Source organism: Ursus americanus, chromosome 33 (genome assembly GCF_024610735.1).
Source record: "Ursus americanus isolate L20-20 chromosome 33, mUrsAme1.1.p, whole genome shotgun sequence".
NCBI lineage: Eukaryota > Metazoa > Chordata > Mammalia > Carnivora > Ursidae > Ursus > Ursus americanus.
The window spans coordinates 13542447-13564261 of record NC_142159.1 but is presented as its reverse complement, the minus strand read 5'-3'; the positions used below and the strand labels follow the sequence as shown (position 1 = coordinate 13564261).

Below are 21815 nucleotides of genomic sequence, written 5' to 3'. Positions count from 1 at the left end.
CCCAGCGGGCCTGGGGCCACACTCGGAAGGTCGGATCGGCCTTGTGCGGGGCACGTCGCAGGCGCTCGAGGAATGCGAGTTGCCTGAAAGAATGAAGGAAGGAAGGAACGGGGTGCGATCCAGGGCGGCCGGCCGGCCAGGGCAAAGCTGCCTGGGCAGGAAGCGGGGTGGGGGCATGCTGAGGCTGCATCGGCCCGAGCGCAGCTGGGGGCAGCGGGAGAGCGGTCGGGTCAGCGACTCCGCTGGGTGGGGGGCCCCCCCCAGGCTGGGAGGCTGGGAACTGGGAGGCCGCGCTGCTGGCAGAGTGGCTGGGGCGCCGCGAGGCTCCGGATGGGCTGGGAGCCCCGCCCGCAGGCTGCGGAGGGAGCCGGAGCCAGAGCGGAGCCAGAGCTCAGACATCCGGGCGCCAGCGAACACCTGCGAGCGGCCCCCAGGGCCCGCGCGGGGGGGAGCGCGGGTCGCCGGGCCGGGGGCGGGGCGGGGGCGGGGCCAGCTCGCCTCCGCCCCGCCAGGCTCAGGGCCACGTGGGCCGAGGCCCCGCCCCTGCCCGGGCCCAGACCCGCGGCCGGTGGGCAGCGGCTGTTGAGCTGCAAGGGCGGGCAGCGGGCAGAGGGGGACCCCGAGAAGCAGTTTTGCAGGAAAGAGAGAGCGATAGGAGGTTTGAGAGTGTAGCCTGGGGAATGGAGAAGAGTGGTGGCCATGAGCGGTGATGAGGCCGGGAGGACAGATAATTGAAGGTTGTCGGGCGCACCCACAGCTGGGGAGAGCTATAACTGGCCTCCTCAAAAGGGCACCATCTCCGGTGTCACGGGCATGAATTTGAATCCCTGCTTTGTTACTTAGGAGCTGTGTGACCACAGGCAGTTTACTTCGCCTGTTCTGAGCCTGGCTGTCTTGTTTGTTTGTTTGTTTGTTTGTTTGACAAAGTAAAAACCTCTTCCAGATGTCCCTGTTTCCGAGCTGATGCGATCATGGACCTAAGACACTCAGCTAATAGTGAATCTGGTGTTTCAGGGAACCTGGTAGATGCTTTATGTACGTTACCTTTAATCTGAGTCACAAACCTGCAAGGGAATACCATCACCCCCTTTCACAAATGAGGGAGAGGGACCTGGGGTGGTCCTGGGTCTTTCATTCAGCAAGCACCCACTGGGGACTAAACAAGTACCAGGTGCAGGGAATGGCGAGGGAGAAGAGCTGGCCTGGAGTAGACGTGAGAATATGGGTTTTCAAGCTACATGGAGGTGGGTGTACTAATCCTTGCTGTGCCATTTCTCTGCAGTGTGGCCTGCATCAAGTTATTCAGCCTCTCTGAATCTGTTTCTTCTATAAAATGGGGATAATGATACCTGCTTTGCCGGGTTGTGGTGAGGATTAAAAAAAATTAAGATAAAATAGAGCCTGGCACCTGGCAGGCACTCGATAGGTGATTATGACAGAAGACACTATCCTCATTCTGAGAGTTTTCCGACCAGCGGCCAAATTGCTTTCACTCTCTAATGACTAATGAATTGGCATGCTGGTTTCAGCTTTTGTCCCAGCCACCTGAACAGCTCAGTCTCAGCAGACCTGACAGGCAATTTCCTTGGAATTAGCTTAATAATACCTTGTAGGTGTGTGATGCATTTCAAAGAACTTTCCCACCATTATCTTCTGTCCAGGGAGACGGGAGCACAGGAACTGCCAGCTGCTGGGCACAGGAGGAGAGAGGCTTGGAGAGGGAAAGTGGCTGCTCAAGGTCACATGGCAGATGAGCGATTTGGCTCTTTCTAGCGGTCCCGAGTCCCCCAGTTTGAGTGAGCGGGAAGCAGCATGCTGTGGCAGAAAGCGTAGAAGACGAGTTCAGTGCCTGCAATGTTCTAAGGTAGGGCCAGGTGCCTCAGGGTGCCTCAGGGTGGATGGCCCAGGACCAGCCATCTTGCCTAGATGTGGAAACTGAGGGTCGAGAGAGGGAGTCTCTAGCTTGCAGTTGTGCAGCTAGGATGCCGTAGAGCAAAGATTTGCTTTGTCACCAGAGCCAGCGCAGCACCCCCAACAAAACAAACCAAGTAGACTGGGTCTACTTGGTTGAGGCAAAAGCTCCTCACATGGGGACTGAGGACTTCCCAGGGGATTGGAGGGCTGCTGTGACTCTGCAAAGGTGTGTGTGTTTGTGTATTTTCTGGAGTGCTCATACCTCCCACCCAGATCATCAGAGAAAACCAGGAAACAGGCTAGGAACCGCTGGTCAGCCGGTTGGCAAAGACAGAGGTTGCCTCCCCACCACATGCCCCTGTTCACCCCCGAAAGCTCACCAGGGTTAAGGCATGAAGGGTGATGACGTGACCTGTTTGTTATGAAATATTGAAGTAACTCATGCCAGGGGCCAACACACAGATGAGATCATATCATAAACAGGAATCTAGTGAGGCCAGGAGCCTGGTGGAGCCCACCTGGGGAGCTGCCAGGTGGGGGGCAATGGGGGATGGTGTGGATTGGGGGTCTTGCCCTCTGCCCCACTCTCAGACCTGGTCCTATGGGATGGCCAGTCTCAGGCTCTGCTCCTGTTCGCTACAGTTGTAGTCACTGTAGTTAGGTTAAAATCCCATCTCTTCCTCTCAAGGGGATGTGAGAAACCGGCTTAGACCCATTATCCATGGAGCCTCAGATTCTCCGTTTCTGAAATAGAGTTAAAGATGCGCACAGAGTAGGCTCCCAGTGGAGGTGTTATGAGAAGGAAATACCAGAAGAAATTCCCAGCCTAGGCTCAGTCTTCAACTCCCTGGTGGTAGGAGAGGGATGGGTACTGGTGGTCCCCAACCAGCACCCAAATCATTCTGATCAGAGTGGCTGGGGACTTCAGGGACAAGAAAAAACCCTCTCCTATTTTTTCCAAATTTGAAAGCCCAAGAGGAAGCCAAATCAGAGAGCATGAGGAGGGAAATGAAACCAGGCCCTGATCTGCTTATTCATCTCTGAAATGGGTCTATCAACCACCACCCGTCTGGGCACCAGGTGAGACTTCACTCTTCCACATCCCCTGCTAGAAAGGCATCATGAATATTTAATGACACCGAAGCCATCAGGTAATGTAGCAAAACAGCTCAAGAGACCTAAGAAACTGGGACTCAGGAGACCTAATTTCTATCTTAAGCTCCCAACTTGCTCGGTGAGCTCCCCTCCCAGCTTCCCTCATCTGTAAAATGAGGGGACAGGGCCAGAATCTTCTCTGCACCCAACCCTTAATGCATATGGGGCTCCCATCATGAGCCCTTTCCACTGCCCCCCCTCCAGTCTTAGCTGGGATTTCCCATCTCCCTTAAATAAGCAAGCTTGCATTTCCCAAGGTCCAAGAAGGACATTTATTTCCCCTAAATTCAGTCTTATGAGAGTGTTAGCACTTAAGGAAACAAATTACATACTCAAGTGTTTAAAAACCGTTTATTATGCAAAATGTTAACTTTTATAAAAAGTTTAATATACATTGCATGGTTACAGAAAGTCACCTTCCTGCAAAAAAGGTACAAAAGCTATATACTCTATTATAGAGTTCATAATCAGGGCAACAGAGCCTTTCTCCAAGGAGACCAGAAGACCAGCTCTACTGCTGCCTTGGCAGACTTTGGAGAGCAGCCACTCCCCCCCAACCTCCACACTGTGAAAGACAGTCTTTAAAACTTGGGGGTGGGGTGGGGGCTGGGAGACGTTGCCCAGCTGGTGCCCAGAGCTAGCTCTGGCTCTTTAGGCCACCCAAGTTCACAGTCCTTCGCTCCCGGGCGCCAGGTCCAGCCTCGAGGCAGGGGTTTGGGGAAGTCAAGTGGGCAGGGCGAGGTTGGGGCCCATCCATGCCCTCGGGCTTCCGGCCGTAGAGGGTCCCGGGGTCCTAGGCGGAACGGGCGCCAGCACCTGCGTTCTGGGCGGGGGAGGAAAGAAGACCAGGGAGCCATCAGTTTCCGCCGAGCGCGCCGAGGCGGGGGCCGTCCGCAGACTGCCCGGCGCCAGGGAGGAAACTTGGTCTCTACCTCCAGCTGATAACTCCGAGCCCCAAGCTGCCCCCACCCAGTTGGCGCCAAAGGACCACGGGCGGAGCTTGCAACCACCCGCCCTCTTGGAATTGACACCAGTTGGGAGAGGGCTGAGGAAGACACAGCTTCCTTTACGACTCCAAACTACAAACAGAAGGGCTGTTTTATTTACCTGCGCCTACTTCATCTCGTGTCTTTGGCCACCGGGGGGAGGGCAGGGGCAAAATGCGTTGAGGGTTGAAACGCACGTTGGATGGGAATTGGTTCTGTCATTCATTTAATGTAACCACGGGTAAGTCACTTGCCCCTCTCTCGCCTCGCCCCAAACTGAGGAGGCAGTAATCCCTTAAAAGGCCAACCAGTTCCAAAATTTGTCGTTTAAGCACCGCCCCACCTCCACCCCCTGGGCGAAAGTGGGGATTCTCACCTGGAGGCGTCAGGACTGCCAGGTCAGTGGCAGAAGCTTCTCTTGTCGCTGGAAATCACGAGTTCCGGAGCAAGCTCCGCTGTCTGAGAGAAGCGAAAGAGGGAAAAGTTATGCATGGCATTTGGGAGTTTTAGGGGTCCAGGCAGCATCCCGGCTCTGGGGCTCAGCCCCGCCCCAGCTCCCTCGCACGCCCCCACACACCTGAATGGGAAGATGCGGGCCGTCTGGGGGTCCAGGGGCGGGCTCGGCCAGAACCACCTGCAGGTCGAGGATATAGTCGATGACGCGCTGCAGGATTTCCACCTGGCTAAGCTGAGTGCCTCGCGGGACTCCGGGGACCAGTTCCCGCAAGCGCGAGTAGCAGTGGTTCATGTCGTCTAACAGGCTCAGCGGCTCCTCGGCTGCCGGACCCTTGCCGCGACCGCGCGCGATGGCCAGGCTGCGTTCCGACAGGCAGCACACCGCCTCGTAGCACCCGCGCACCGGGCTCAGCGCCTTCATATTGAAGAATGAGACTGGAGGTGCCGAAAGGACGAAGAGAGTCAAAAAACCCCAACAGCAGCTAGCAACGCGCGCACGCTAGCCGCGGCCCCACTTATAGAGCCCGCCTCGAAGGCACGCCCCTTTATGCAAAACGTGCGCCTCGGCCCCGCCTCCGCCAACCCTGGGCGTTCACAACCCGGTTAAATTGCAAACAGGCTTCCTCTGGCTGGTCTGACGCCGAATACCGCGGAGCCGCGGATTCAAAGAATGAGGAAGCGCTGATACCGGGGAGAGGCAGGCCTCTTTGCCAGCAAGGATTTTAAAAATCACTTAAAACCATTAACTTTAAGAATTTGCCTTTTCCTGGCAGCGCCCCAGATCTCTGAGCTCCCCTGCCCCCTGCCAGTCCACCCACAGCCCAACACTAGTTCGAACCCACAGCTCCTCTGAGGTCATAAATCCCTGAACAGCAAAGAAGCTTTTTTTTTTTTTTTTTTTTTAAAGCAAAGGATTTTTCAAGGGAAACTTGTAAGGAATTAGTGCCGCCTTGTTCCCCAATTTGCTGTTCGTCTGACCTCCAGACTCACTGGCGTCAGGAATTATCTTGTGACCAGAGGGGAAAAAAATTAATTGCGGTGAAGCTGAGGTTACAATGAAGAAAACAGATTTGGGCTAGGGCTGAGATTGCAGAAGGAGGAGGGGATGGGGGTTTGAGCAAAGAACACTATTTATTTGAGCAACAGGGGAAAAGAAAAAAAAAAAGAAAGAAAGCAGGCTGAATGCGTGATTTTTGCATGGGGAGAGAAAGGAGCTCCCACCCTCTGGCCCCAAGCACTCCCTAAGGAGCCAAAGATATGCCAATTGTGTTTTGAAAGTGAGTTTGATTAGAATTTTGGACCGAGTTTTAAATATGGAACGACACACAGGATGATTTCTATATAAATTTTTAAGGGTCCCCCATTGGGTAACCAATCTCTTAATTCTTGCTTTGCCCTCCTTCCCCCTTCCCCCACTTTCCACACACCTCTGCGCAGAAAACAATAGTTTGGTAATTTCATCACTCTATTGTCTGTCCCTTTCTGCTCTGGAAGGGTAGGCCACCTGGACTTGATTATTCTTAGCCTTTGCTGAAATAGCTCCAGCTCTATCTGAGAGCCCAGGAAAGGGATCAGAGGACAGGGAAGCTAAGCCCTGTATTGCAACAGGACATTGCATTCAGTATTCTTTGCTTGTCTTCTTGTCACTTCCCAGAACTTTCCGGAATTTGCAGCCTCAAAATCCTGGTTTTCATCTTGGAATCCCAGGTGGGATTCCCCCAAGGGTTGCTTCCTAAGTCAATCAGTTGATAAATACTTATGGAGTCACCTGACATAAAACAGTGGCTTCACAATTTGGGGAGACAAAATTAACACAGGAAACAATTAAGAGTTCTATAGTATGTGGCACTGATTAACAGGACAATGGGAGCTCCGAGCTAGGAGAATCTCAAAATTGTCATGGTAGAAAAGACACTGGACTGGGAATCGACATCCCAGCCACAGGATCTTGAATAAGCCCAGGTACTCTTGCCTTGGTTGCCTTGTGAATAACATGGTGAGATGGTGCCAAGTGATTATTTTAAATCCTTTCCAATACTGGAAATCTAAGGCTTTATGAAATTTGGACAGGCAGGTGTGGTATGGTAAAGGGCCCAGAGAGGGGCTATAAAACGGGTCCAACGTCACACCACAGCTAATGGCAGAGCCAACGCTGAGGTCCCATTGTTTGCCCTCAAACCACAGGGCTCTGTATCGCAAGAAAGGGGTCTTCTAAAGATTTCTCCCTAAAGTGTTAACGTTTTCAAGTTTCTTATACTCTTTAGCATAAGAAGGAGGAAGAAAATAACCTGTAAGTGCACAAGTCAGTCTATAAATGCCACAGACGTCAAAAGAAGAGAATGCCAGCTATTTGGTCATGGGAAGGGAAAATGGTGCCTCTACAAGACTCCTGAGTGACCAAATAGAAAACCCTTTCCTTTTCTATCACACAGACTTCCGTGGTTTGTGCAAAATGGTCAAGCCGGGGCAGTGCGGGGGTGGGGGTGGGGGCTCTGAAAAATCATGGCCTTCGGGGTAGGCAGATTTATGTTCAAATTCCTGTTCTCTTTTACTAATGATGTTGAACTAAACTCTCTGTGCCTCAATTCCCCAGTTTATAAAATGAAACTAATTAGACCTACTTCATTTATTCAACAAATAATTATCACATGCCTCTGCTCTGTAAGGCACTTGACATGCTCTCTCCACCAGATCTGTTAGTCTCCTTGGTGCCTGGGGCACAGCATGGCCAGGTGTGTGGTAGGTGCTGGGTCCACAGGTCCATACAGGTTCTCTTCTCTCCTCTTCCCTCCTCCTCTACTACCACTGATGCCTTAGGCTTGTGTACCTGTTTGCAAAGCACCCTCACATTTATTATTTCCGAAGATGCTTTCAGGCTGAAATGCCCACGGGCTGTGTGACACAAGGCTGTAGAGGGATGCAGTGGGATTAGCAAGCTGAATTCTCTCTTGGCCACGCCAGGAACTTGCAATGTGGCCTTGGACACGTTTTCTTCCTTCCTGGGCTGAATTTTCTGCAAAATGGGGGGCGGGGAGGGGGGGAGCAAAGGACCTCTAGGGGTCTTCTCCAATCTAAGATTCTAATTCTGAAAGAAGCAGGGTCCGGTTGGGAACACTGAATAAAGTTTGAACCCGAGAGACTTCTTTTTCCAACAGCGGACTGGCGGGCTAGCTCAGAACCTTCTGCAACGAGTTTAGTGGTGGCGGGGCCCAGCCTCTTATTCCAAATGCCTCTGAACTTTCTGTTCCCAGTTCTGCTCCTTTTACCAGCTTTTTCCCCCCTCTTGCATTTTTTATTTTTATGAAAGGATGTCATTAAGGCTTTTGTCTGCGCTGTTTTTGTTTCAGAACTTTTCTCACAATCCTATTTTTTGTTGAGGAATCCGCTCCTTTGCCCAGCTGTGGGTCCCGGTCCCACAGCTGTGTTGATCTAAGACTCAGCCCCAGACAGCCTGGCGCCAGGGTGGGACGTCATGCGTTCACACAGGGATGCGTGTCCCAGGCAACCTTTCCTCGGGCAGTCACCGGTCGGCGACTGCCGCCCCCACCAATGAGCGCCCTACACCCGAGAAAGGGGCGGGGTCTGCGCCTCCCCGACCCGCGAGCGGCTTGTGAATTGCAGATGCTGGGAACTTGATAACGTTCCTTGAATTGGGGCCCTTTAAAGTCTCTTTTCCCTCCCTCTTTTAGTTCTTTCTTTTTTTGCTTTTGTTTATTCTTTCTTTCCACCTTTTTCCCTGATCTATATGTGTATATAGTTTTTCCTTTGTCATCTCCTTCTTCCTTTTTCAACTATCTCCTCCCAGTGTCAGGAATCATTTTGTAAGCATTTCCAGGAACTGAATCTTCCTTTGCCAAAACTGAAAGAAAAAAAATGAAGACGAAGAAGAAGAAAAGAAAAAAAAATTCAGTGTTGCGTTCTCTGATTTTTTGAAGAGTTGGCAGAACTATTAAGTTATACTGTTTTGTCTTTAAAATTTTAAAAAGTAGTGGGGGGTCCCTGAGCTGTCGCTTTCAAAGCCAAAGTAATGATGATGAGAACTGCAGATGTCTTTTTGCCTAAACTGAGTTTCTACCTGTCTACCTATCTATTTTTCCCCGGTTATGTTGTAAAGTTGGAATCAAGGGAACCTCAAAAACTTGCCCAAGGTTATTTGGGATGGTCAGCTGCAGACCTGGGGCCAGGACTGTGATCTCCCCCTCTACTGGCTCCCTGTCCATTCTGTCGCCTAACTCTCATTAGCATTAGGGTGGCCTGCTGTGGTCTCAGAACATCCCCAGATGCTGCATTTCCTAATAGGTACCTGTTTGCTCCCAAAGTGCCTGTAACTGTGCTGAGTATTTTCCAGCTGGACACAGAATATTTTCCTTCTCCCCTCATCCAGGCTGGATCTCAAAGTGCTCCTTGAGACTCATGTGAGGCAAGGAAAGCACAGGGAATTCAGAATCAAGACCAGCCTCAAATTCCTGTATGGACTACTTCCCCTCACTCTGCCTCAGTTGTCTCCTCTGTAGAATGGGGAGGAAAATAATACCCACTTACCTCACAGCTGGGAGGAGCAAAGGGGAGGAGGGATGGAAAGTGGTGTGGGAACCAATTAGTTATTTTTCTGTGCTATGATGTGATGTACCCCTGGTGGGGGGGTTGGTGGTGCCAGGTGAGTTTAATGGTTCCTGCTGAGACTGTTCTCAGGAATGTGGGTAATACCAAGAAGGGGCTGTAGGAAGCATGGGGACCCATGGCTTGAGTCCTTACAGGAGTGGGCATTTCAGAGGCCTCCGAGATAGGCTGTACTAGAGTTAAGAAGTACTTGGTGCTATCATCGTCATCCTTCATTGAATCTTAACTGTTCACCTTCTCATATATTATCTCATTAATGCATTTTATGGACAAGGAAACTGAGTCTCGGGAGGTTAACATGCTTGCCCAAGGTCACACAGCCAGTACGTGACAGATCCAAGAGTTGCGCCTATGTCTGACTGTCTCGAAGCTTATGTCCTTCTGTGCCTATGCTTTTCCTTCTGTCCCCTCAAGGGATCTCTTGAGAAGGCAGCTTAGACCTGAGAGCATTTACTCTACTGGATAGAGAAAAGCAAGGGGGGGTGCATTTGATAGGAAGACAGACAGGAAGGTATTGGGGACATTAAGGGAAACCTTTGTTTTCTAAGCAGAGAGACTCAGAGAGCATTGGAAATCTGAAGCTTTTTGAATTCCCCCAAAAGCCCTTTCCTGTCCATGTTTTAAGGGACCTTTATTCTCAAAGTGCGGAATGACTACTCCTGTTTTTATGAGTCAGTTTGAAATTGAGTTTCCTCCCTCTCTCCTTCTTCCAACCCAAATCCAACCTAGTTTGGTCCAGTCAGACCACCCTGAAGTTAACTAACCCCTTGGTTCCATAGGTGGGCAGTGACCCTGGGATGTCCAGGAGCTGGCTTGGCATCCAGGGTGGAGGGGTGGACACCCACAGGGAAGCAGGTAGGAAGTTTATTTTCTGAGAACCCATCCTTTGTCGGGTGCTTTATAAACTCCTTCTTACATCATCCTCGCTAGAGGCTTTGGGGGTAGGTATTATTGTGACAAAGATCCTGAAGTTCAAAGAGATTTGTCACATAGCTGGTTGGAAATAAAACTCCCCAATCAAGATTCGAATCCAGGTCTGTGGCTCAGACCCTGACACACGAGGATGGAGACACACGTTCAGACTGCGCGCAGCGTGCAGACACATAGGACTGGGTCTCTCACCCTAGCGTTTCTAGGCAGTGAGTATGGCCAGCAACAACCTGTCAAGCACGGACAGTTTGGGACTTCCAGATTTTGGAGACCATCAGTGGGTTATATGGGAGTTTAACTGTGACATAAAAAAAACAACAAAAGGGGGTGCCTGGGTGGCTCAGTCGGTTAAGCGTCTGCCCTTGGCCCAGGTCATGATCCCGAGGTCCTGGGATCGAGCCCCCCCTCAACCACAGTTAGGCTCCCTGTTCAGCAGAGAACCTGTTTCTCCTTCTCCCTCTGCCTGCCACTCCCCCTGCTTGTGCTCTCTCTTTCTCTGTGCAAATAAATAAATAAAATCTTTAAAAAATTAAAAATAAAAAACAACAAAGGAAATGAATATACTGCAGAGGTTTTATTCTTTCCAAAGCACTTTCATTCAGGATTTCATTGAACACTCCCAACCGCCACATGGGCCATAGAGCTCACCTGCCTTGTGGCCAGGCGGTCTTTATCTCTCTGGTTTCAATATACCTCCCAGTGCCTGGCACAGCATGGGCATTAGTAAAGACGTAATGAATTAAGTTCCACCTCAGTCATCACCTTTAGGAGACCCCTTGGGGTTGGAGGGATTTAAAACTCAAATGCAAGTTACACTGAATGACTCTGATTCTGTCACACTCAGGCATAGTGTCTTTGCTGCAGACGCCTGGATCTGGGCTCCCACTAAAGGGCGTCAGAAAAGGCTTTAGAAAGATGTAGTCCAAAGAAAGAAAAAAGGTGCCCGCCACCAAGGCTTTGAAAAGCAATGTTCACCCTTCCCACATATTGTCTTGTGTTGGTCTAGGTCCCAGCTGCAGTTCAAAGGCTTCGAGGTTAGGTACTGAGGTCAAGGGTTGGGGGCTGACCTGGGAGACAGGTGTCCCTGCCAGAGAGGAAAGGGCTCCTCTACCCCCAGCCGGGCCAGAGTTCTGCAGTGAGCTGGAAATGGAGGGGTGTCTGAAAACACAGGGGCTGCAGCCTACAGCTGGGAGAGAGTCTCCTGCCGACTAAAGCTGCTTCTGAGTGTAATCATTATAGTGGCAGCCCAAGCAGCAGCAGGCTTAGAAAGGACAGCCTTTGCTGAGTGCCAAGAATGAGCTAGGCATCTTACATGTATTTTCTTTCTCCATCCTCATATCAATTGAAGCTCAGAGGGGTGAGGTGACTTGCCCAAGGTCACACAGCTGTTGGGAGGCAGAGCAGGGCTGCCCGAGTCCAAAGCTTGTGCAGTGAGCGGGGCTACCAACTGGGAGGTGGAAGGAAGAAATGCTGGAGAATGGGGGGACAGTCTTAAGGAGGAATTGAGGATGGAAGGAGAAAGAAATTCGCATTTGAAATCCATTTTGCTCAACAGACCCTCAGGGTGTCAGGCAGTGTTATGTGTGTATGTCTCTGAGTAAGTGGGTTCTTCTCTCTGTGTGTGCGTTCCTCCCTGTGTGTCCTCCACCCTTCTCTGGGTTTTGGGACCCTCCTTGAGGATTGCCTGTCTGGGCCCCTGGTGAGAGTGTGGGTGTCTGTCCGGTGCTGCAGCCTGTTTCCATGCGAGGTGTGTCTCCCAGGGTGCTCGTGGCTCCCTGCCGGGAATAGGAGCTTCTCTGCTGTGCAGCCTTCTCCCTAACGTGCTGGCTTCAGTATGTGTCCATCTCCCCCAGTCTTCGGGCCAGGTGCAAACAGGGCCAAGAGGACAATGAGCTTGCACGCCCGGGTGGCCTTTTCCTCCACTCCCTCACTCACTGTGACCCCCTCCGCCTTCACCCCGCGCCCCGGCTGCCCCCATTCTGGCCCTGTCCGACCTTGGCCCTCCTCGCCTGCGCCAGGGCGCCCCACCTCGGCCCTGCCTGACCCTCCGGGCCCTCCCTGCCCGCCCCCTGTGGCCCCCACCCCAACCCTCCCCGCCCGCTCCCCCAGGCCCCGCGGCTCCCTCCCCGCCCCCCCCCCCCCCCGCGCCCCGCGCCCCCACCCCCGGCGGCCCCAGGCGCGCAGCTGCGGGACACACAATCGCCGGCGCCCCCTCCCCACCCCCCGCGCAGCCCCTCGCCCAACAAAAGCCGCTTTCTTTCCCCACAACAGATTAAAGACCAGGAGGGGGTGAAAAATAGCTTCTCCAGCCCTGGCTGGGGGAGGGGCGCGGGAAAAGCTGGGCTTTGGGGACTCTTTGATGGCGAGCGTGTGGGAAACCCGGAGGAATGTGGCTGCTGGGACCGGCGCAGCGGGGCGAGGCTCCCGGAGAAGGGCCCGCCCCCCGGGACCCCCCGCGCCCCTCGCGCCCCGCTGCACCCCTGCTCCCCGCCCCGGGCCCTCGCGTCCCCCGCGCCCCAGCTCGCTGAGCCCTCGCGCGCTCGGTCTCGGCCTCTCTCCCCTCTTCGCGCTCCTGCCCATTCGGTCCGTCCCTCGGTCACTTTTCTCAAATTCTAATTTCTCAGTCTTCTTCCTATTTTCCGTTCTACTAATTTTCCTTTTCGCGAAAAGCCTTTGCTCCTCCACCCCTTTCTTCTCGTTTCTATTCTCTTCGTCTTTTGCTCCGTGTCTTTCTTTATCTACATCTAAATACCCATCCTTTATCTCCTCTCTTTGTCTGGGACACACTCCCTGTGCCTCTTTGTGTTCGCGTCTCTGTTTCTTGGTGGCTCCTTGTCGGTGCCTCTGGCTGCCGCTCTCCTGGGTTGGCTCATAGGGACGCTGCTGGATTTAGCAGTCTCCTGCCTGTTCCGAGAAGGCTGGCAAGAGGGAGCCTGGGATGTGGGCAGTTTGTTTAAACATTCCTCTCCCTACACACACACATGTAAGTGCAGATGGGAGCTGGCAAGGGGAAGACTGGGGGAGCCCAGAGAGCCGGCAGGGGGGAGACTTGGGGTGGCCTGGCCTGCTAGGTCAGGGTCCAGTAGGAACAGGGGCTGTCAGCATCCAAGGGTTCAGCATTATTTTTGGCCCAGTTTCGTTCAGTCTCTGAAAGGAGTTCCTGGCCCAGGACCGGATGGTGGCCTTGGGACCCTGATGGGAAATGGGTTGGGTCTCCTGGCCCCCTCCCGTCTAGTCCTTGGGACAGGGCTGGGGGGAGGGAGGAGGCTGGTTCAAGACAAAGGGCTTCCAAGCGGCTTGGGGCAGAGACCATCCTGGCAAAGACCTGGAGGCACTGCAGGGAAGCTCAGCCTAGAGTCTTGGAAACCCAGCTTTTGCACTTGGTTCTGCCGCTAGCCGACAACCCTGGGCAGACCCTCTGTCCTCTTTGGGCATCGGTTTACCCACCTGCAAAATGAGATATTTGTTTTTTAGATTAGGGGTCCTCAGGTTTTTATTCTACCCACAGATCCCAAGATCCAATTTTTTCCAAATGCGTTGCTTATATTAATTAATCTGCTTTCTCATTTCGTATTTATGAAAGACAAGCATTCAGAGTTTCTGATTAGCATGATTCATTACCGTGCAGAGCTGTTCTAATTCCAGCCCAAGACACCCCGTGGAGACCCCCCAAAACCCTTGGTGCTTTAGTAGTCTGCAGCAAAATCCCACGGAAGACTATGGAAGACTATCTGCTTCGGAGTCAGACAACTTGGGTTTGAACACTGAATCCGCTAGCGTCCAGCTGTGTGACCTTCGGGAGGTCACACCCTCCCTCTGCTTCCTTATCTGTAAAAAAGGAGATATTCATATCATCTACCCCACAGGCTTGTGCTGAGCATTACATCAGATAACAGAAAAAGGTAAGAAATAGGTGCTCAGTAAACAGCAACCATTAGGCTCTTGCTGCTCGACACCGAAGCAGTCTGAGAGAACCATGATGCAGCCAGAGTGGGAGCCACATACGTAACTCTAAATGTCCCAGCAGCCGCGTTTTTAGAAAGTAAGAACAGGTGAAATTAATTTCAATCATGTATTTTACCTAACCCCAAATCCCCCCAAATATTATCATTCAAACATATAATTAATACCAAAAAACGACTCGTTTTACATTCTTTTTCACACTGGTGAAAATTCACACATGTCAAAATTCATACACATGTGATTTCATGCCCATCAAAATCTGGTGTGCATTTTCTCATGCAGCACGTCTCAGTTCAGACTAGCCACATTGCTAGTGCCAGTAGCCACTTAGGGCTCGTGGAAACCAATCGGACAGTACTGATCGAATTCGTTAGAAAGCCAGGATAAACCGTAGAGAGGAAAGCACAGTGGAGCTGAGTCTTGAAGGCCAGGATGGATTTTAAAAGATGACGAGCAGGCAGGAGGAAGACAGGAGGGAAGAGGGCAGAGAGTGGTGTGAGCCAAAGTGCTAACCTGCTTGCTTGGGCAGCCCCTAGAAGGTGGGTGGCTGCTGACCAAGACTGGATAAGTAGATGCAGGTGGGGTGTGTGGGGTGCCTTGAGTGCCAGGCTAAGAGCATAAAGAATGTGGGTGTTAATACTTAAGAATGACTGTCTCTTTGAGATCCACCTTCTTTGCAGGGAGGAAGGCAGCGGTACTGTGGGTAGTGTTGATTCTATTAAGATCTCGGTTAACACCAGCTGCCATGTCTTGAAGATTCACTATGACCAGGCACGATGCTAAGCACATTATGTAAATTATCTCTTTTAATTCTCTTAACCAACCCTCACACATTGCTGATGGGAATGGAAAATTTTGGAAAACAGTCCGGCAGTTTCTTAAAATATTAAAACGTAAATTGACCATATGACCCAGCAATTCTTGTCAGCATCCACCCAAGAGAAATGAAAACATATGTCTACCCAAAGACTTGTATGTGGATACTCAGAGCCACATTGTTCATTGCAGCCGAAAAGTGGAATCAACCCAAATGCCCATCAACTGATGAATGGAAAAACAGATACCTCTCTACAAGGGAATATTACTCAGCAATAATAAAGGGAATGAAGTACTGATATAGGCAACACATAGATAGAATTCAAAAATATTATGCTAAGTGAGGGGCACCTGGGTAGCTCGGTTGGTTAAGTGTCGGACTCTTGATTTCAGATCAGGTCATGACCTCAGGGTCCTGAGACTGAGCCCTGCGTCGGGCTTTGGGCTCAGTGGGGAGTTTTCTTGAGAGTCTCTCTCTCTCTCTCCCTCGGCCCCTCCCCACCCCCTTCTATCTCAAATAAATAAACAAAATCTTTAAAAAATATATACTATGCTAAGTGAGAGGAGCAAGACACAAAGGAGCAGATTTCGTATGATTTTATTCATGAGCAATTTCCAGAAAAGGTAAATTTATAGAGATAGAAAGTGGACTAGTGGTTGTATAAGGCTGGGAGGAAGAAGGGGGGGTGACTTCTAATGGAACACGGTTTTTTGGGGGGAGGGGGTTGATAAAAATATTCTAAAATTGATGTGGTGATGTTTTGCCACTCTAAATATGCTGAAAGTCATTGAATTGTATACTTTAAGTGGGTGAGTTTTATGGTATGTAAATTATATCTCAATAAAGCTCCTTCAGTTTTTAAAATTTATTTTAAATTTATTTGAGCGAGAGAGAGCATGCTCGCGTGCATGCGCACGCACAGGCCGGGGGTGGGGCAGAGGAGAGGGAGGCAGAGAATCAAGCAGACTCCTCACCCAGTGCAGAGCTCAATGCTGGGCTTGATCTCACCACCCCGCGATCATGACCCCAGCTGAAACCAAGAGTCAAGCACTTAACCAATAGAGCCGCCCACACACCCCTAAAGTGCCTTTTTTTAAAAAAAGTATACTTGGGGCGCCTGGGTGGCTCAGTCTAGGTTAAGCACCCAGCTCTTGATTTCGGCTCAGGTGGTGATCTCCGAGGGTGAGATCGAGTCCTTCCTCGGGCTCCTTGCTCAGCTCAGAGTCTACTTGTCCCTCTCCCTCTGCTCCTCCCCCAACTCGTGCACAGTCTCTTTCGCAGATAAATAAATAAAATAAATAAATAAATAAAGTCTTGGGGGGCTGGAGGAAAGCATCCCCACAATGTTTGGGGTAGATTCTGTCATTACGTCATCGCACAGATGTGGAACTCTCAGGAAGGTGAAGCCAAGGCTGCCCAGCCAGGAAGCGAAGGAGCCGGGTTGGAAGCCTGCAGAGGCTCGCTGCTGACCTCTGGGCTCTCCCACGTGACGGAGGTTGCCTGTGCTGTGCCCTCCATCTTTCGGGGGGGGCGTTTAACACATCATTTTGGTGCCAGACATGTTTTCAAGCTGCAGCGACTGCTTTCTTCGAGGACAAGGGTCGGGGGAGGTTGCAGATTTGGGACGCTGACAGAGCCTCCTCCGTGAGAAAGCTCTGGCAGCAGCTGGGCTAGGGTCATGTGTGGTAGCCCCCATGCTCTGACACCCCCTCCCCAACCCTGCCTCCCTCCCAGGGGAGAAAAGAATTTGGCTCCAAAGCGGAGGCCAGAATATGAGCCAGAGACCTGACCTGACCCCTACCTTGGAATCTAGTGGATCTGGGGCCGTGGTGGGGGAGGGGCTGTCCCCAAACCCAAGGAACAAACCCTGTTATTTTACATTCACACCATAGAACAGACGTGAATGAAAAGTCATGGGATCTGGAATCTTGAAAACCTGGTTCAAGCCGCTACCTTCTCAATCCCCACATTCAGTGTCCTTGAGCGACCTGCTTACCTACTCCAACCCCAGGTTCTCTCACCTATGAGATAGAGGCAGTGAAGCTCCCTTGGGTGGTTGTAAGGATTTGGGGGACCAGGGGTTAAAGTCACTTTATCTTAGACTGCCTACATTGCATGTCTGAAGTTTGGTTCTACTAATTTCCCCACTCAAAAGAAGCAAGGTTAAAAGAGAATCGTGAAAATAGTTAATAATTCAAGTCAGCATTTATGGATGCTGGTTTTGTTCTGTTTCAGGCGCTTTGCCGGCATTAACTCATTACCCTTCATCACAACCCATGATGTTGGTATCGTTCTTACTCCTATTTTATAGGTGTAGAAACTGATGCTCAAAGAAGTTAGGTATGTTGCTCAAGGTCACCCAGTGTGGGAAGGACAAGCCAACTGACATCAGAGCCTTAGCTTTCTGCCATTTATTTACTTAAGTAAACTCTAGGCCCAACATGGGGCTTCAACTCACAGCCCCAAGATCAAGAGTCACATGCTCTACCGACTGAGCCAGCCAGGTGCCCTGCTTTTTGCCATTTAGAATAGAATAGAATAGAACTCAAGAAGTCCCCAGTCTCAGGGTTGTGAGTTCAAGCCCCACATTGGAAGGAGAGACTACTTAAAAATAACATCTTAAAAAAAAAAAAAGAAAGACTCCAGTCTGGTTTACTGAAGTTCTGGTGTGTGAGCATAAGAAAAAGCAGCGGTTGGTTAAGATGACAAGTCCAAGGTCATTTTTTAACATTTCATCATTTCTGAACCTCACTGCAATGAGGTCACTCATATCATCTTCATGGGAGTGCAGTGAAGTCACCATGACAACCGCATCTATGTTTTTACCTTCAACGCGAACCATCGTATATGGAAATATTTTTAAATTTATAAAAGGATTTCAACGTAATGGTTTAAATAGGTGACACGCCTGACTCGAAATTCAGAAAGCATGAAAAGGCATAAGGTGAAAAGCCTCCTTCTCACCCCCATCCCTGCCTCCCCCAGCCTGCCAGTCTTGCTAGTTTTTTCAAGGGGAAGGGGAAGAACTGATACCTTTTGAAATTAGAAAGTGTGTGCTTAATTTGTCCTGAAGTCATGAGGCATAAAGCCTACCTTACTCTGGTTGATTTCTTCAGGTCAGTTTCTGCCTGATTTCCTGTACCCTTTGATGCACCATTTCTTCCTGCAGGTGATGGTGGGTCCCTTAGGGAAATGGTTGGTCCCTTGTCCCTCCAAACTTCCCCCCGAGGAATCCCCCCCAGTACCCCCTACGCTCCTGACCGCATTCCCTCCCACCCCCAGGCCCAGCTTGCTCCTCGTACCCCAGAGCCTACAGAGCCTGTAATGCAAAGCATCGTTTCACCACAGCTGAGAGAGGGAAGGTGCACCCAGAGGTCATACCTGGGTGGCCTCGGGCCAAGTCTAGCCCATGGGGGGAACAAATGTGTTTGGCTTGCCAAATGATTTCAAAATTGGAAAATTTCACCTGAAACTAATTTTCCAGCTTCATGTGAAATACTGGTAGATCTAGAGGCACCTGGCTGGCTCAGGTGGTTAAGCATCCGACTCTTGCTCTCCGCTCAGATCTCAATCTCAGGGTCATGAGTTCAAGCCCTACCTTGGTAGATTCAGCCTTACCGAACCTGAATTCATGCGTGATGAGACCAGCCGGGGCTGAATAGCGGCTGCCGGCTTCAGAAGGAGTATGTGCTGTCTGGATTGTCTTGGTTCCCACCACTCCCTGCTGGTTAATGAGGCCAGCAGACTGATGGTCTCTCCAAAGATGTCTGCCTCCTCATCCCTGAACCTGTGCAAATGCCTCGTTCCACAGCACGTGAGAATCCAGGTTGCAGGAGCTCACTAATCAGCCGATCTCAGGAAAGGTATCCTGGATTATTTTGTTGGGTGCGAGGTAATCACAAGGATCCTGAAAAGGCGAAGAGGGAGGCAGAAGAGGAGAGTCAGAGAAAGAGATGACTATGGAAACAGGGTCCGAGAGGTGCCATGTTGCTGGCTTTGAAAATGGAGGAAGAAGGGGCCATGAACCAAGGAATGTCAGCAGCTTCTAGAAAGTGGAAAAAGCAACGCAATGGATCCTTTTCTAGAGCCTTCAGAAGGAAACACTGAACCTGCCAACACCTTGATTTTAGCCCAGTGAGATCTGGGCTTGAGAGAGTGGGGCACAGCCGGTGAGAACGGTTGTAAGCACGTGAGATACCTAGCTTAAAACTCCCGGGCGGTAGCACCTGTTTGGTAAGGGATGGGCTTATAAGGTGGATCCCAGCCGAGGGGAGATGTCAGTGCCTGGTTTCCATCCCAGAGTTCACTGCTTGCTGAGAGAGTTGGGGTGAGCAGGCAGGCCTTGGGGGCCTCACGTGGTCCGCGCTCAGAGAGCTGGGGGGGGGGTGTCAGCTGCCAGTGGAGGAAACCAATCCTTGCCTGAAGACAAGATTAGAAGGTCAAAGTGGGAAAGCTGCAGGGGGCGCCCGGGTGGCTGAGATGGTTAAGAGTCTGCCTTCAGCTCAGGTATGATCCTGGGGTCCTGGGATGGAGCCCCACATCAGACTCCCTGCTCAGCAGGGAGTCTGCTTCTCCCACTCCCTCTGCCCCTCCCCCCCGCTCCCGCTTGTGCTCGCTGGCTCTCTCTATCTCTCTGTCAAATAAATAAATAAAATCTTTAAAAGCAGGGACTGGGCCCCGGGCTGGGTGAGAGGGCTGTCAGAGCGAAGGCGGGAAGACCAGGAGCAGGTCCTCATGCGGGGTCGGTGCAAGCTGGGACAGGTGTGGGGTTGGTGCCGGTGGGTGTGGGCATGACTGCAGGGTCAGAGTTGCTGGGGGAGCAGCAGACCGACCTGCCGAGAAGGAACTCCTCCACCGATTTCTCGTGAGCATTACCGATGGCGCACAGGGGCTCGCTGTGTCAGACTTGCCCAAGGTATTCATGTTAAGCAGTGCATATCATTTTAACACGAAAAGATGAAGTTGCATTTAAGGTAGCAGTTTTGGGAAGGAAAACCTCATGGCCACAAGGACGTAAGATGTCACCTGGACAGCCACGTGCACCACCTGCTCACTAAGCCCGGAACCCCCAGAAGGTCTCGCTTCTTCTAGGCCCCGCGATCTTAAATGATCTCTAGACTTTCGTTATAATTCTTCCGCTTATTTTCTGTGGGCACTGGGCCAGCGTATTTATTGTCATTATTATCTTTTTACCAATAAGTCATATAATACTTACTACGTGACAGACACTGTTCTGAGTGATTTGCAAATATTAACTTGCTTAATCATCGTAACAAGTGCTGTTAGCTCCAGCTTATAGATGTGGGAAAATGAGGCACAGAGAGCTGGAGGAATTTGCCCAAGACCCCGTGAGTGGCTGTAGTCTCTGCGCCTGAGCTTTCTCTGCTGTTACACTGAGATAGCAGGTACCCGTGTCCTCCCAGCGCAGCGCTTCCCAGCCCTGGCACTGTTGACATTTGCGGGGGCGGGGGGGGGGCTGTGTCTTGCATTGTAGGATGTTAGCAGCACCCTAGCCTCTACCTGAGAGATGCAGTAGCAAACCCCCCTTCCTAAGTTGTGGCAGACACAAGTGTCTTCAGACCTTCCCCAGTGTGCCCTGGGGGCAAAATCAACCCTGGCTGAGAAGCACTGCTCTAAAAGCATCTGGGGAGGGTTAAGCGGGGTCATGTATGCAGAATGCCTTCGCACATCCATTCCCTTCTCTGCCCCTTCTAAACCCATGCTCTTTGAATTGCAACTTTTTAGAACCCTCTTTCTCTTTCTGTTCCTTTACTGATCTTGAAGACGTCCCCCCTCAATGTGGACTGTGTGCGTGAGAGTGTCTTGCAAATCTGAAGCTGGTTCCAGGAGTCAGACCTACATTCTAGTCCCCTCTGTTCCCTTGACGTGCTGTGTGTGGCCTTAGCTGAACCCCTTTCCCTCTCTGAGCCTCAGTTTACCCATGTGTCCATGGAGGGGGTTGATCTAAAAGCTTTCCAAAAGATCTTCTCGCTGCAGAAATCAGTGACTGGGTGATTCATACCAAATACCAACCAATTCCCCTCACAAAGTCCAAATTCTTCCAGAGACTTACTCATTCCAGGGTTTGAACTTTCTCGCAAAAACGATTTGAAAAATTCTTCCAGCTTAAAAAAAAAAAAAAGCTATTAAAAGAAAGTAAAAGTTTCAAAACCAAATCCTAAGCAAACAACCCCGAAAACAATACACACACACACACACACACACACACACACACACACACACATACACACACACGCACACGCTCACAGCACCCAAGGTAACGCCGAGAACAGGATATGAAACTTTGCAGGCCGGCACTAAGAAATGATTCACAGGCTTTTCGAGATGCTTCTATTTCAAGGCATGATCCGCCCACTGGATCTGGTCTTCAAAAACAAAATAAACCTTAAAGAAGCTGCCGTTTCTTATCTCAACCCACAGTTGGCCTAGCCGGCATCCCCAGATCTCAAGGGCTCCAGCCAGAAGACAAGGTTGAGTCCTGTGAATTCCCTTTCTGTTTTGTTTCAAGTCTCCAGCTGCTGGCTTGTTTAAAGAAAGTCTTTTGCCTCCACCTTTGGTTGGCTGAGTTCAAAGCAACACCGCCTCAACTGATGTGAGCTCGTAAGTTTAGCTTAGCGAGGCCTCTGCGTGGCTCTGTCCTGCTAGACTCCAGGCTGGTCATTCCAGCCGCTGTTTCCACCTAAACAGTCCTGCCCGGTTTGGGGGATCGTGCATATCAATATCACACTAGCCCCAGGCCAGGAAACAGTAATTGGATTTAGGGCCTCCCCTAAGTAAAACACCATCCAAAGTGTCATGCTCTTCTGTAAAATAGAAATACAGAAGTATTTATTCACTGAATGAAACGCTTATTGAGTGCTTACTGAGCTAGACACCAGGGGTGCACTGGGCTAAGGGGCCGCCTCTGCCTTCAAGGAGCCTTGCTGGGTAGGAAAGGCATGCAAGTTAAACAT

At 51.0% G+C, this 21815-nt stretch overlaps 1 protein-coding gene across 1 annotated transcript; it reads right to left on the bottom strand.

The window, feature by feature from the left end:
- Positions 1 to 3401: 3401 nt before the first annotated feature.
- ID3 (inhibitor of DNA binding 3) lies at positions 3402 to 5013 on the bottom strand. Its single transcript, XM_045782566.2, has 3 exons — positions 4633 to 5013; positions 4432 to 4514; positions 3402 to 3892 (listed from the first exon to the last, which is right to left on the bottom strand). Exons 1-2 carry the CDS (start codon positions 4930 to 4932, stop codon positions 4455 to 4457), a joined length of 360 nt encoding a protein of 119 aa, XP_045638522.1. The 5' UTR covers positions 4933 to 5013; the 3' UTR covers positions 3402 to 3892; positions 4432 to 4454.
- Positions 5014 to 21815: the final 16802 nt, after the last annotated feature.

What these genes read in the sequence shown, in the direction of transcription:
- ID3 (XM_045782566.2), bottom strand. Translation starts at nt 4,932, where the DNA reads ATGAAGGCGCTGAGCCCGGTGCGCGGGTGCTACGAGGCGGTGTGCTGC. An exon ending in GCCCGCATCTTCCCATTCAG is followed by an intron (nt 4,515 to 4,632) that starts GTGTGTGGGGGC and finishes CGCTTCTCTCAG; the next exon opens with ACAGCGGAGCTTGCTCCGGA.